The sequence below is a fragment of the Neopelma chrysocephalum genome, unplaced genomic scaffold (genome assembly GCF_003984885.1).
Source record: "Neopelma chrysocephalum unplaced genomic scaffold, ASM398488v2 Primary Assembly neopelma1_25, whole genome shotgun sequence".
Classification (NCBI taxonomy): Eukaryota; Metazoa; Chordata; class Aves; order Passeriformes; family Pipridae; genus Neopelma; species Neopelma chrysocephalum.
This window is the reverse complement of record NW_020897694.1, coordinates 35236306-35252427: the sequence shown is the minus strand read 5'-3', so window position 1 is coordinate 35252427 and position 16122 is coordinate 35236306. Positions and strand designations below refer to the sequence as shown.

Sequence of the window (16122 nt, the reverse complement as noted above, 5' to 3'; positions counted from 1 at the left end):
CACACAAACAACAAAACTGTCTCTCAAGTTCCAAAGTCAGGGCCTGAAGCCTTAAAGTAACAGAATAACTGGGAAGTGAAAAAGTACTCTTGCAATACAGAACCATAATCATACATTGTAATAAGAATTCACTATCTGGCTTTTATTCTCTCATGTATCTGAACAAACTACAGGCCAGAAAACACAGCCACATGTGAGCCAACACAGAGAGGTAGACAAGGCTACCAAATGTCTAGTATGCACAATTCAAAATAAACCAACAAACTCTCCTCACTGCCTGCCACCTCTTTGGCCTTATAAAAGCTACAATGTTTAAATTACAGATTTAGGAACCGTGTTACAAACCCTCTGTTCCTGCAGTAGTCTCTCCTCTTTCCCCAGGGCCAGGGACTGCTGTGATTTCAGGAGAGGCCTTCTCTTCAGACTTTTTTAGGGATTCTTTTGGCTTTGCTGGTTCTTTACCACCTTCTAATTCTTCCTTCTCTTTCTGCTTCCTGAGTTTGGCTTTTTCTTCTTCACGTTTTTTCCTTTCACGTTCTTTTTTTTCTGCCTTCTTCTGGGCCACCGTTTTTACTTTGAATGAAGGTTCTTCTTCATCATCCCCACTTTCAGCAGCAGGAGCGGATTTTGGCTTTTGGTTTTTCTTTTGTCCTTTTCTAGATTGGGAGACATCATCCGATTCATCACCACTCTCACCTGTAGACACTCCCCCCCCACGTTCTTTGCTTTTCTTAGTATTAGGTTCATCTTCTTCTGACAAATCTTGTTTTTTATTTGACTTCTGAGTTTTCCCCTTGCTTTTCTTAAGCCGTGTCTCATGATCATCATCATCACTGCCAGAAAGCATGTCTTGTTTTGCTTTCTGAGTTTTTTTAGATTTTTTATCTTTATCTTCCACTTCCTCACTGTCATAGTCATTTTCCAGATTGGTTTTTTTACTCTTTCCTTTCCTTTTTTTATCTTGTTTTGATAAGCTTTCTTCATTGTCATTTTCAACCTGGTAATTAAACAATTCAATAATCAGCCATGAAAAATTACTTGCCATCATGAGCTAAGTAGCATTGAGATATACCAAGAAAAGCCTCTAATACTGAAGACAAAGTTTGAAAGCAATAACTATTCCTTCTGAGTGTACCATACCTCAGCCCACAATTAAAATTTCTTCTGATTGGCTTTGAATAATTATCGGCCTGAAGACATGGCTTCAGGTAAAATCTTCCACAATTGACTTTACTATGAAAATATGATCAAGTATAATTAAAAAAACATGTTAGCTGTATGTTTCACATAGAATCTCCAACTACACTGTATCACTACAACTTCTCTGGAACAGAGGTGTCTCATAGTTTAATAATTTTTCTGTTAAAAAGCCCACCTCCCTCTCAGTGTTCACCTTTCCCGTAGAAGGCTGTTCCCTGTCAACTTTCCCTCCTTGCGCCTCTATTGACAGTTCCTCCAGCTCCTTCAGGATATCATCTTCACTAAAATAAGAAAGAAGTTAGGGTACTTAAGTAACTGAGGTTTTGGATAATGGAATAAGATCAGACAGATAGAAAAAAAACCCAAACTTACTCAAAATCCTGTTTCTTCTTCTCTTTTTTCTTTTTGCCTTTGGATTTCTGAGGCTCTTGATCCTTTGCAGCTCCTGCACCTTCTATCTCGGCAGCAAGGGCATCAATATCAATATCATCTTTTGCACTAAAATGGGGAAGGAAAGCAGCATTTTCAAGACTTCAAACGTTAAGTTTACATAAGTAGAAGCCATCTGCATAAAACAATTAAAAGCTTCAAAATGCAAAATCAATCACAAAACATAAGCGATGCAAGGGAACCCCGCCATATTTAACTATTATGCACTGTTACCTTATTTCACTCAGTACAATGGAAAGGAAAAAACCTTCATTCATGTCCTCCACATGAAGGAAGGTGGAACAGTAAAATACGTTCAGTTCTTGCAATACTGACTTCAAAAGTTTAGCTGTAAGATTTGATATAACTTCCTGAAAGATTGTAAATAGACTATTTGACTTTGTTCCTCCAAAAGATAAGTTTTTTAGTCCTTCAAATCATAGTCTGTGTCATTAACAGAAAAGCAGCCAACACAGTGGAAGTGTAAAAATGAAGCATAAACAGAAGAAATTTTGCAATTTATAACCAGGAAAATCTACTAAGAGGTACTTATCTGCTCCTTTAAACACCCTTTAGCAAACAGAAAAACTACTGTATTTTTATTTAGCAAATAAGTGGAAGTTCCTTACAGCTTCCAACTTACAATAAGTTGCCTGTGCTTTGCCATCAGACTGAAAATTTTATTTTTATCTTTTAAGAAAATAAGCCACACAGGGGAACAGAGTTCAGGCCCAAGCCAGACTCTAAAGCAGCCCATAAGAAATACCAATGCAGTTCATTTTCACCACTTGCCTTAGTATTACCTTTCCCAAGCCTAAAGAAAGCTGAAAGTTTTTGTCCAGATCTTTTACCACCTAAACATGCTCAAAATACTATTGTAAGAAAGGAGGCTTACTTATCCCCTGCTTCACACTTAGAAGTTCAGTTCTCAGACCGAAACTGGTCTATAAAGTAGCAAATATTAGGACGCTACTTTTATCACAACTTGCAGTTTCAAGAACCATTTAATCAATAAGCTGTTAATATCTCATTTAACTCTTTCTTAGACACGTGGGCAGAAAACACAATTTCACTTAATCACTACCACCCACTTAGGACAAATCAGCCAAGGGCTGACACACCAAGTACCAGAAACTATAACTAGAAAATAAGGGAAATTAATTTATTCCAAATTCAGGGCTTTCATGATATCAGCAAATTCTAAACTACCAGAGAGCTTCAGCCTCACCAATTTATAAACCCAGGAGTTGAATCTTAATAAAGAAAATCAAGTATTTAATTATTCATTTACAGATCTTGAAATTCAGTAAGTCTAAGTTATATTTCTCTTCAAAAAAAGGAAAGGGCTGAATCATTTTACAATCGTAAAATTTTACATTTTACAACTTTAAATTCACATTTACAAGTGAATGCTGACATTCACAAACCCAACTTATGCCAAGTATTGGGAATATGCAAGTCACCAAACACTGTTTATATGAGACAATAGAACAACTAAGTAACAATGCATTTCATTTTTTTAAAGGCCGAGATTGATTACTTGTATTTTTTAAGATCTTAAATTTTCTTCTACGTAGATTGAACAAATAAAAAGCAGTACAACAAAGCACCTCATTGTACAGCACCTGCATCACCAGAGATACTTCCTTTTAGTCAAGAGAGGAAAATACAAACCTTAAATATACCTAGAAACACTTCCTATGTGCTCACATGATTAGTAGTACATTCGTCAAAAGAAACTGTTCTCTCAAATAGTTAATGAAAGATTTCTAAAGCAATCCTCACCTCCTCAAGAGAAAATAAACTTTTTGGCCATTTCCCTCTTAAGCTGACTTGATGTTTCAGCAATTGAAGAGCTGGTTTTTTAAGCAGTTTAACTGGCTGTACACCAGGGCTAACAGCTGAAATAAAAATGTCATTCATCTCTACGTCTACAATTAAAGCTCTAATCACAGGCTAACTATACTACATCTAGGTCTACACAAGGGCCCTCACACTTGTTTTTGCATTAATTGCAGAATATCAAGTTTATTAAGCACATTTGCTCACCTCCTTCTGCTCTAGGAGTTAATGGAGGAGACTGAGTCAAATCCAAGCCTGAAACAGTTTAAAGAGACCAAAATACATGCTCTACTACAATTCCAAGGCTGTACTGCTCCCATTACTACAGGATCTTAACCATGTGGTTGTACAAATACCAAAGCACCAGTCCTTTAACAGCTTATATTTCACACAGATATTCTCAAGGCTGACTTTTCACATTACAACTTAGCAGAAAGTTATGTCCAAACATAAAACACAAGGGTTTTTTGCTACAAGCAAAGAAGATGCCTATGTTCTGTTATGCTTTCCAGCATACAGGCTTTAAGGGGGTGAGGGTTTATTTGCTGTTAAATCAACTCATTTCAACCGAACCTTGAGGAAGAAAACTTCTTTGGGAGAAAAAAAAAACTCAAATCAAATACTGAAGAGACTAATTCAGAGACATTAAGCCCTAGCACCCACTGGCAAGAACAGTTTAGGAATAATAATAAAGACTGTCCAGCTGTCACAATAGTGGCATCAATATAGTACAAAAGCCTTTCCAAACTTGGCTTCTACTGCTTAGTTTCTGAAAAATAATCTATACTTTCCACTACACTTCCATTTACTAAGAAGTGACACAGCAAGCTTCCTCAATGAAGTAAAATTAACGCTGCATGCACTTATATATACAGCAATTATATACAGCTATAACTCTTAAGAATTGACAAGCAAGAATATCACTGGAAAGCTAAAGGAATTCAAACACTGGCTTCCATTACTAAAAGTTTATTGCCATACTGACCTTGAATTTCCTTACCTTTTAAAACTCTAATAATATTCCACTAGGATTTCATAATAAAAGAAAGTAGAATAGAAGATTGAGAAGGTGCTCTCTCTCATCCTGGGAGATTCTTATGTTATAAGGAACCCACTACACTTAGATCCATACCAGGAAAGTTTCTTTCTTATTGGCATTGTTAGATACACCTAGGAACTTCTACCAGTAAACTTTTTTTAAGCAGTCCCCAAACACATTTCAAAAACACAAACGCTCTTGCAAGAACCTCTTCCTTGAGATCTCCAAAAGGTCTCCACTCAGCCTTTATAAGAGTTCAACCCTAAGAGGGCCTGATACAGGAACCTGAAAGGACCAGAATATGCTCAAATGGTTTTCAATTTTGACCTCAAACTGCTTTTGCATGAAGACTTTGTAAATAGATTTCACACCCTCACTACCTTAGACCATCAAGCTCATAATGCTTTACGCCAAAAAAACAACCCCACGTTTTCCCAACATAAGAGGCTCAAGGGGGTCTAGAAAGTGAAAAAATGAAAACAAAGTGCTACTTCACTGCTGAGAAGGGGTTACTTCCCTGATTTTCCTTTGTTTTTCCTTTGTTTCACAAGTGAAGCCTAAGCTACCTCTCTTATTCATATCTTTTGATTCCAGCCTCTATTTTTGCTGCCAGATATAAAAAGAGCTCTGATACTGCTAAAACAGCACTTCGATACATTAAATTACACTAGGAGTAAGGTGTGTGTACCACTCAAACCAAAACAAGCAATTTTCAAAACAAATAGCTTCAGACATTCCTCCATGGAGGTTTGTGCCTAATATAAGGCAAAACTCTGCAGTGGAGAAAGACACAGCAGTCAGATTAATTAAAGGAGAGGGCAGTAATCAATAACAAGTATACAGAGATCACTACATTTCAGATACGAAACAAAACTATTTTTTTTGGAATTACATTACTAATCAAAAAGAAAAAGTGCTTTACATTTCCCCTACACAATTTCACTGCCTTTTGCCATTTAAGCAGGATTACAGCAATATAGGACTTAACAGTATTCCAAAGCATTTTTAAGACAGCACATTTACACACTTTATACTGAAAAAATACTTACCTTAATGCCCTAGAAATGATATTAAAAAAACTGTTGCCCAAAAGGGTTCCAGTATAAGTTGTCTCCATAAACTAATGGAAACCGACATTACATGAGGAAAGCCTCATTACATGAGGAAAAGATAGAATCCTGAATATTAACTCAGTCACTAGTTAAATGGTGTGCTAACACACCATTCTGTACCTAACCAGGATCATCCAGACCATCCCAAATAAGTTTTGGAGATTTTTAAGTCAGGTATGACCAACAGAGGAAATTCAATAACATCTCTCATGCAAACAAAGCATCAAATCAAGCCAGTAACAAAGTGATACCCAAAACACAATCTAAGCTGCTCACATTACATATTAAACAAAATCAGCAACAAATAAAGCTACAATCCCAAATCCTGCCTATAAAATAAAGTATGATTTTTTTTTCAGTGGGAAGACGAAAACAGGAAAAACAGAGCTGTCACCTACCGCTGGCTCAGTCAGATGTACAAAGCCAGTAGCTCTCCTACTTACAAGATCCCACACAGCTGCAAGCTATTGAGTCAGAAAAGTGGAAAAAAATCTTGTGACTGATAGATGCACATTCTGTAGGAAAAAACCAACACTGCTGTGTTTCTCTTGCTAGTATATCAAGGAAACAACATTTAAGACCAGGAACAATAAAAAAACCAAATCAACAAACAAACCCCTCAGCTATTAAATCACATTTTTAAAACATGAGAAACAAGCACAGTTTTGGATCAAGTTTATTCTTCTGATGCAATGGCCTGCAACAGCCAGAACCTAGAAAATTCCTGTGGAAGCCATCTGGAGGCCAGAGTTGACCCTAACACAAGCTTTGATTTACAGATGCTCAAACTTACATTAATCCTAGTTTCCACATTCTAGGGTTTGCTTTAGTGTTTTACAGGCATTCTTTACCATTTTGTTTAAAAAAAACCCTCACTTAGTGAAGTTCAGCTTCTAACACTTGTTCACAATTAGCAAGATGTATTTTTAAAGTTTGAAGTTTCACCTTTTCTTTCCCAGTCTACAATATTACAGGTGCTCATCAGTGCACTGCTCACCAGAGCAGAAGCTGTCATGCTTCATGACAAGACTTAAACTTACAATTCTGAAATAAGATAAAAACTATCAATGCTTCCTAACAAAGCATGTCAGAACAGTTCCAAGTAAACTTTAACTATCACTTCACTCTTCCATGGAAGGTTAAAAAAATTACTCCAAGTACTGGCATAGTTAATATACTCATCATTAAGGGATTTCCACAGTGTGAAGCTTCCATACAAAGGACAGATACTGCATGCAATTTAGTCTCTGTAACAGAAGAATCTAGGTATGGAAATTTGAAAGACTTCCTGGCCATTGCCAAGGCAAACAAAGCCAAATGCAGGAAGACAGGACTACAGCTATTGAAATAAGAGCTAATAGGCTTTTATCATTTTTCTTTGCTCAGTGAACTTCTGCAGCTAAAATGCGTAACTGCTCTTCCTTAACAAATAAGCTCCTCCAGCTTTCCATGCCAGTTCTAGTGAAGGAAAGTCAACTGACACCAACAGCATTTCACAGATATTCTTTAATAACAGACAAGCTCATTACATTAGCAAGACCACCAGCAAATGTGCATGTTTTCCTCATGTGCTTTCCTAAGAACACACACAATTAGGACTTTCAGTACATTTATGACCGCACCTACAATACATATCCCAAATCACAGGGAAAAACTTCATTATAAACAAGCACCGTGCAGCTACAAGTGACAGAGATGACATCCTGACTAGGCAGCACTGAGATAAAGAGCAAAGGAAACTACTAATCCATTCATGAGCTGAAAGAGTGGAACAACAGGATTATACAAAGGAGCTGAGTTGCCCTCATTCATAGCAATTTGACTCTACTGAAATTAGGTAAATGAAACTGCAGAAATTAACTGGAAGAATTCAGCTTAAAACGAGACAAACCCTTAACTACTGGAAATCCAACTTCCAGCTTTGCAAAGAAAGTCAACAGGATAACACTCTCCTGCTGAAACTAAAAGTAGAGAGTACTCACAGACTCAAAGATTACAAGCACTTTTTGATCCATTGCACTGACCAAGACAAACATGATTACTAACGCTTGCCTTCATCTTACAGCTAACATGCTAAGCCAAATTATGCTACAAGTCTTTTACATAAGATCTGTTTTAGGCTGTCTCTGTAAAGGTGAAGTTGAAATGTAAGAAAGCACCATATGATCAAAAACCGACCTAAAAACACCCACCCAAACATTAATGAGCACGGGGCAGAAGAGTCAGCAAGTCGACACAGTAAGAAAGTTGCATCTGCTGTGAGCTCCCTGCCCACATTCCTGCATAATCAGAAGACTCATTTTTGCTGAGGCAACTTTGGAGATATTTCATCATTTACATGACACCAGCTCTTCTAACCACCTTCTAAGGAACATCATTGTCATTAGGTCATTTTCTTTTGCTTAAAAAAAAAAAAGCCCTTGACCTTTAAGAAGACTGAAAAGAAGCTGAACCATCTGTTCCATGTGTTTAGCTTTGTAGTAGTTTTAGACCAAGTAAAACTAATATTTTTAGACAGATCTTTACCATTACTTCCCTAGAGCACCTTGCCCATCCTCCATATATGTGGGTCATAAGCTGAGTAACAAGGATTCATTTCTAAATACAAGGTTATCCAAAACCAGCAAGTTACCAATGCTGAATGGATTATTTGTAGGTGTTTTCACCTGTAGGCATTAAGATTGTTTGAAAGACAGAATGCCAATATAAGTTCCTCTAGAGAAGCTGGTTCCACTTTGGAAGTTATCATTTAATTGTTCAAAACCCCACACAACCTTTAAGTGGGTTATGACATTAAAAATGCCAGCATCTGCTGGCTCAGCAGGGCTATTCAGAACACGAAAACAAAGCCCTGGCTTTCTTCTAGTTTGACCTATCAAAGTACGTGAATACCACAAACTTCTCCTTTTAGAGTAGAAGCAGCCACATGGTTTTTCCCCCCACTGAAAACATTTAAATTACATATGCTGAGACAGTTTGAAATTCAGGGAAGAATGAGCTGCACTCCTTCCTCAGCCCAAAAAGTAAAGCCATGTCCCTGCGAGCATTAGCTATGCAACCCACCATTGCTGTTGTCCGTGCCTAAAGAATAAAAATAAAAATCACAGCCCCACAAATAGGGTACCCTCCTCTTGCATTTTTCTTGAGCTATGGGGCAGGGAAGGGGAGAAGTGACTTCATTCCCCATTCCCAGCCACACTTGTCCCTGTCATCATCTCAGGCAGGCAATCCTGTGGCCACAAATCCTTGCAGAAAACACTTTTTTGGTGGCAGATCAAATCACGCACCTGAGTTGTACTGTGGGCACATAAGCACTGGAAGCAGTTACAGCTGGTAGGTGGGGACAGTGAGAGTAGCACCAAAAGGTTTGAAAGGTCTGACAGCTCAACTCAATTGAGTTTTACATGAAACTACACCTTTGTGATTTTTCAAAGATGAAGGAAGCTGGTGAAGCTACCTAATTACATGAGACAGCAAATAAGTAAAATCTGACTAAAAGGGTAATTGCTTTTCATTCAGGCTCCCAAGGCAATGATTCAATTTTTAATATTAAAGAGCCATGACTTCTCTTTCAAGTTTGGCTCGGGAAAAAGAGTGGCATAACTATCAGCTAATCAAAACCTTCTGAAAAAAAGACAGAAAACCTAACCTTCAACCCAAACAGGTTCTAGAAAAACAGAACGTTTCCTTTATTCAACCCAGATTAAAAAAAAAAAAAAAAAAGTACACCACAGCCTAAAATTCCCATTTAAACAAAGATATAACAAAACTTCAAGATAAAAAGCTTTTGTTGTGGCTAGTAGCTGGCAACACGGATCTCTGGAAGAAAGCAGCTCTTCAAGGTTCAGTTTATGTGTTTACATCTCAAGAGAATAAGATGCCTAAAAGCATGGAATATGAAACACTAACTAAAAACTAGCATTTGGTCTTCTTGATCTAGTTCTTTAGGGTTTTGTCTGTTTAGGAAGAGTGCAAAGATGACAGAAACTACCTCCAAGTTCAGTGTTTCACAGCTTCCATATCCTACACGTCACTGTATAAAAATCAAAACACATCACAAAAATACTATTTAAAACAACTTCACAAAATACACTTTAGGCTGTCTATAATCCTGAAGAGCAAAGGATGCCCATCTACATTAACTATAATTAAAACCAACACTTCATCTTGCAGTGTGTATTTAAAGAAACATATTTCAGTGTTAAGATTTAAAATTTCAGAACTACTGTAAAAAACAAACAAACAAACAAACAAAAAAAAAACCCAAAAAACAAACAAACAAACAAAAACACCAAACTGACATACAGAAAGAATAAGTCATCCATGCTGCAAACACCAGGATCATCAAAACACTTCTTTAAGGCACTAACTGCTTTCAGGCCAGAACACCCACCAGTTTGTGCTGCACTTCTTCAACCAAGCTTAATGACTGAATTATGTGCACACATTATTTGTGTGCAGAAAAATTCTCTACCAGTCTTAAGAGACTATTTTTGTGGACGAGTCAGAGGGAGGAGGAAAATGAGTATTATGCAAGCACTACAAGGTACCAAATTGGAGACTTTGTCCAGAACTGTAACCTTCACTCCTAGGCAGCTTCTAAGGGATGAACAGCACAAAACAAATGTAGAGCAATGCGCATAAGCCCAGAGTCAGAAAAATATGGCAGCACTAATCCAATTAAAACCAGGAAAGGTATGTAGAGCTTGTCTGGCTTGCTGTTATGAGCGCCAACAACAACAGCAAAGCTTAACTTACCATAAATCTCTATAAGCAAGGCTTTCCAGAGGTCTTCAGAGAAATGAAAGAACAGATTCTGCAATTCCTGCTGGCTTGTGATGTACTATTTTCACACTTTTCAGAAACATAGTTATACATAAGATTTAGATGCCTTCATGAAGGTAGGAGATAAAGAGTATCAATATTTCGACAAGAAAAGCTGCTTCTTACAATCTCCTTAGTGTAGTGCTTTTTGGTTTATCTTGCCTTTATCACAAATATTTAAAGATCCTTTTAGTCTTTTTACAATGATGCTTTGCTTTTAAAAAAATCCAACTGATATAAAGATAGTTTTCTTATATATATATATGAAATTCCTGTGTTAAAAACTAAATTTGGGGGGAACAAATATACATTTGCATAGAACAGGCCAATAAATTTCTGCAATGGAGGATTTATTTTGCATTATTTTACTACATCTTCCAGATGAGACTGGCAAAACAGGAATCTCAAGGGTTTATCAACCGTTCTTGCCAGAGCTACAGAAAGCTTTGCATGAGGAAATACTTTTGAGAAGCAGATAGACACATATTGTAAATTTTCTGGTGTACAGAATGTTTCCAAACTACAGGTGTTTGTACACTTTTAAGCCTTCAGAGAGCTTTCCTACAGGACATTAAGAAGATTTTACTGAACACACTAATAAAAAAAGGAGCCAAAGAGAATGACTAGTAGACAATACCAGCGATTTAATTTGTAGAACAGAAAGCAATACATCAGCAAGAGCACTGTAAGTCTTATTTTAGCAGCAGTGTTCACTCTTGGCAGCAGAATCACAACTGGCACCTGAAACTTCTAAAGCAATAAGCATGAATGATCTGACTGGTATGCCGAGGCAACAGGTCACTTTACTAAAGTGCAGAAGAATAAACACACCTAAATACTACCTACTGGAACCTAAGGAAAACTACTAAGAGAAAAGGAATATGACTTAAAGCTGGGAGAAGAGGAAAAACACATCAAAATCTAACACCATCAAGGGGAAAGATTCATATTCTAGGCTGGCAGTAATCTGTACCATAGAGCACATAACACACTTACTAGGAAATCTACAACAGCAGTTTGAGGCTTGGATTCAAAGCACAGTTCTGTAGTTTACAACAGCCTTTCTTCCCACACATTAAAAAAAAAAACCTAACTAAATTCCAAAGCCAGCAGAATAGAACCTTGACATACCTTCTGCCACTACATATCAAAGAGACAAAGCATAACACCACTTTCAGAACAAGCTAGACTACACATCAGAACACCTACTCTTCAATTAGGAAAGCCTGAAAACTCAGATACCTCATGTTTTCATTGAAATATTTGCTAAGAAGTTTCATTTGAAAATGAGTGATCAACACAAAAATGCCAAAGAGGATACAATTAAAGCAACTTCCCAATGTCTTAACAAGCTATTTATGACCCGACACCCTCCACCTTTACGAAGCACTTAACACACCACACAGTGACCATGTATCTGACCGTTCTAGATAAACACGTTCTTTGTTGGCAGATGCACAGCAATCAAGCAGTCAATAAAAGAGTTCCAGCAGAGCATAACAGAGGTGCTCATATAGCAGGAACCAATTTATAGTGTTCAGGCAGCAATCTGTATTCATAACAGGCAAGTCCTGCATTCCTATTCTTTTCCTGCTCACCACAGCTATCATCTCACTCAGGGTCTTGTCATAGGAACAGGGTATAAGTATACAGGGACAAAATTCATCTGCACCCTCATTTCCCAGCACACTTCCCAGACATATAACAATACTCATTGGTATGACCTCCACTGTACTCAGCAGAAAGACGTGAGGAGGAAACTCCACTACAGAAGTCAAAGCTATGGGGATGATGGGAGAAAAGCAAAGTAAACATGACTTGTACCTTACGTAACTTGTCTCACTGTGTCAGAAGATGAGCAGAAAATCTCCTTCCTGTCACCACGTCAATTCTCAAATCAATATTCACAAAACACAAACATACCACCTGCATCTTCCCTCCTGCTTCCTCTGCACTGCGAGTTGTGCCTGTGAGCTGTCACATGCTTTGGGAGCTGCAATCAAAAGGGATGTAAGGGATTGTACCCGTAACATAATTGTTGGAGAAGGAGAGAGGAAAAAGAGGAGGAAACAAACAACATTACATAGCACAAAACTGAAGATGTGACAAGCAAATCCAACTGGAATCCTTTGATTATGCAAAGCTGTTCCTCTCTCACTTTACTGGAAACAGAAGGGAGACCGATCAGGAATGCTGGAAGTCCAAATTGAAGCTACAGATGCAAATATGTGATGCAGTCTCTCCCTCAGGGAACTTGACATTCACAGGGATGTCAGCTAGAACCAACACCACCAGACAACAGAAGTTACCTCTGCAGGTAACACCCATACCAAAACATCACTAGACTTCCAAGGCTAACTTTGGCTGAACTTCTCTTGACCTGCCTGCAACTGTTCCTTGATTTAGCTGTGACAGCAATTTCTCTACTTGACCAGGTGCCTATGTCTAATTTGTTCCACTTTTGTTTACCCAAGCATGCTGCAACCAAAGTTTCATATAGACACCACTGATGAGCAGGCACTGCACAGAATGAGATATTCACAACTCTACAACAATGATGTAGTGTAGAGAAATACAGGCCTGGTATGGGAGCAGTGGCCTTGAGAAGCGAAGAGATAGGACACAGTGGAGCGCAGGCATGGATTAACAGAGATGGCTTCTATAGACCTGGCACAGGACACCCCACAACTTGACAGACACTGGTTAAAAAAAAATGCAGAGCTGGACAAAACTGGGTTTAAGGGTAACAAACAGGAAAGAAACAGCATTTAACACTCAGTGTCTCTCATATATTTGGATTTAATGTGGAGCTAACCAATGGAGTTAGCTAACCATGGAGCTTCATGGAGTAATCAGTGAAGAGCAAAGTCACATTAGCAAGCATATAAAAATGATGTCAAGTGGATCCTTGAGCGAGCAAGATGAAATAGCCAACACGAGCCACCACATGCTCCTTGTGAAGGACACCTGATGTGACAGCTCCCCATAACAGCTCCTCACCACCTCCAGGATGAAACCACCGACCTTAGGACTCAGCAACAGTGAGGGTAACTGCAACTACATTATTGCTCTTTCTTTTTTAGATCCGAATGAAGAACACCTAATGGCTCAAAAAGTTAAGGAAAAAAAGTTGTAGTTTATAGCCTATACACATTTTAAGACATCAGTTTTTATTTAACTACTTGTCAGTATTAAAAGTTAAAAACACTCTTCAAACTGACTGTATCTTCGTATTCGTTACTTTACAGTGACAAGTTCTCTCCTACTTGTGTATATATACACAACGCCACTCGGTCAGCATTCCATATGGTTAATACAGCTGCCTCTATAGGAAACTCTCACACACAAAAAAAGTTCACAGATGCGGCAGTGTCCACGACGACATGGACATAACCACAGAGGCGATCCTCTTATCATCCAACCCCTAGAATATCTAACATTTGCATTTATTAACCATACAGATATCTCTGTTACAGCATGAAGCATGTAGATATCCCTGTCTCAGCACGATCAATTGCACTAACGCCCGATAAGAGAGAAAAAATAATTAATAAATCCACACCTGAGGCACTGCAATTGCACTAAGCAGCTATTTTTCGGCTGGCAATCGAGCCGCATGCCCCTCACGGACAAACACACGGACGGCCGGGCCGAGCCAGGCCTGACGCGCCCCGCCTGCGACGAGGCCGCGAGCCCCGGCCGGGCCCGACGCCTGACTCAGCGCCGTGTGGGCCGTGTCACGCCGCCGCGGGCGGCTCGGGGCAGGGATCCCTGGGGCGGGACGAGCGGGGGAGAATCCCCGTACCCCTCACCTCTCCTCGCTCCGGTTCTTCTGTTTCTTGCCCATGGCGGCGACACCGGCGCACGGCCCCTCAGCGCTGCCCGCGCACCGCCCCGCGCATATGGCACCGCCGCGCGCCGCGCACGCGCCTGCTCCGCCCCCGCCCCGCCCCGCCGTGCGGCCTCCGGGCGCTGGCGCCCCCCGGCGGCCGGAGGGGGAACGGGCGGCGACCGAGAGGCTCCTGGAACCGGCCCGGATCCCGTCGGTCTGGCCCACGCGCAGCCCCCGGGAGAACGTCTAAGTGACGCCCCGAATTTGTAGTTTCCCTCCTGCCTCTCCAGGGGGGCCAGGACTTGCTGGCAGGATTGTGGCCCATGTAGCCCCGAAACCTGACTGAACAGTCAAAATTAACATGTTTGGAAAGGTTTTACCTGTAGGCAAATAGAATGGCTAGGTCTAAGTGTAGGAATGGAAAGGTTAAGGGGGAAGTTTTTAGGGAACGGGGCAGCAGGAGAGTGACCAGGCTCAGGTGTGGGACATGCCCAGGACACCTCACTGCTCCTCTGGGCACACAAGTAGTTTTCCCCCAGCCCTTTGTGGGCTCTGCTGGTCCATCATCTCCAGCACTCCCCCACGTTGGAGGTGAAGTGTAACCAAAACTTCACCATCTGACCCTGAGGTAACTGGCCCTCACACGGGGGGTCGAGGAGGCAGCACTGGGTTTGTGGCAGTGACCAAACTCAGCTCCAGGGATGGAAGATGTTCCATGGCAAGGAAATTGGCTGCTGGGCAGCACTAGAAGTATGGTAATTCATTCCCCCCTTTGCCAGACTTTCTCAGTGTACAAAACTTTCCCTCCCACTTCCCTCCAAGGAGCCTTGGGAACAGACACAGTGCTGGGCTCTCTCACAGGAGAGCCCAGGTCCTGCTGCTGTGGGGCAGGAGGCAGCTGACATCCACAGACACACAGCATGGAAGTAAGGCAGCAAACAGTGTATTGAGGCAGAGGGGCTCTCTGCTGCAACCCCACCTCCTCCTGACAAGAGCAAAGCAAGGTGGAGCAGGAATAACAACACTCACAGGGAGCACAGCCATCATTCTATGTATTTAATATGCTTTGAGAGCTGCACGTGTTCTGTCGTCATCACCCCATCACAGTAATTCCTCTGGCGGACAGAGCAGACCTCTTCACCTTGCAACCCGAGGATTGCTTCACTCCCTAAAACCCTGACTTTCTTATTTCTCTCTGCCTTTGAACAGCTGTAGCTCCCTATCAGTCTCTCCCACCCAGGCTCCCAGCAGACTGCAGATAAGGCCGAGTTTATCTTCCCGCCGCACCTTGCCTGTCAGCCCACTTCGGTACTGGGGAGTCAGATTTCAAAGAAAGACGACAGCAGAACACTTGAGTTGTTTTTTTGAAGATACGCTTTAATATCCCATTATTTAAATCAGCGGATCTTCCAGCGTACTTTCAAGAGGAAGCAGAGACGACGAGCCCCTGCTGCTGTAGCACATCCCACGTTCTGGCCGGGGAGGCCCCGCTCCCGCAGCGTGACTCACCTCCCGCCCTCGCTCCGGGGGCCCGGCCCCGCGGCTCCTCCGCGGGGCTGTGGCCTTGGCAACACACGCACAACCCCGAGGAGGAATCCCCAAAATACCGGCGGCAGCGGTGGCACACGATCCCAACTCCCACTTCCCGCTACAGCCGCCAGAGCCTCCGGAACGCCGGGAAAAGGAAGGGCGGGGCTTAGAAGGGCGCTGCCACGCCCCCGCCGCCCGCGGCCGAGCCCCGCCCGTGGCAGCGCGGCGAGGGCCGTGGGAACGCGCAGCGCCCGGGCCGGCACAGCCCCGCCGCTGAGGGGGAGGGCGGAGGGCGGGGCCTTCTCGGGGCGGGG

The 16122-nt window shown here is 41.1% G+C and overlaps 1 protein-coding gene across 1 annotated transcript in view; it reads right to left on the bottom strand.

The window, feature by feature from the left end:
* The window catches only part of EIF5B (eukaryotic translation initiation factor 5B), a 36790-nt gene extending 22427 nt beyond the window's left edge, over positions 1-14363 (bottom strand). Inside the window, exons 1-4 of the mRNA XM_027674905.1 lie at positions 14259-14363; positions 1573-1698; positions 1394-1481; positions 346-997 (exon numbers count right to left, since the gene is read on the bottom strand). Of these exons, the coding sequence (XP_027530706.1) occupies positions 346-997; positions 1394-1481; positions 1573-1698; positions 14259-14293 (901 nt within the window). The 5' untranslated portion in view covers positions 14294-14363. The remainder of the gene's footprint in view (positions 1-345; positions 998-1393; positions 1482-1572; positions 1699-14258) is intronic.
* Positions 14364-16122: the final 1759 nt, after the last annotated feature.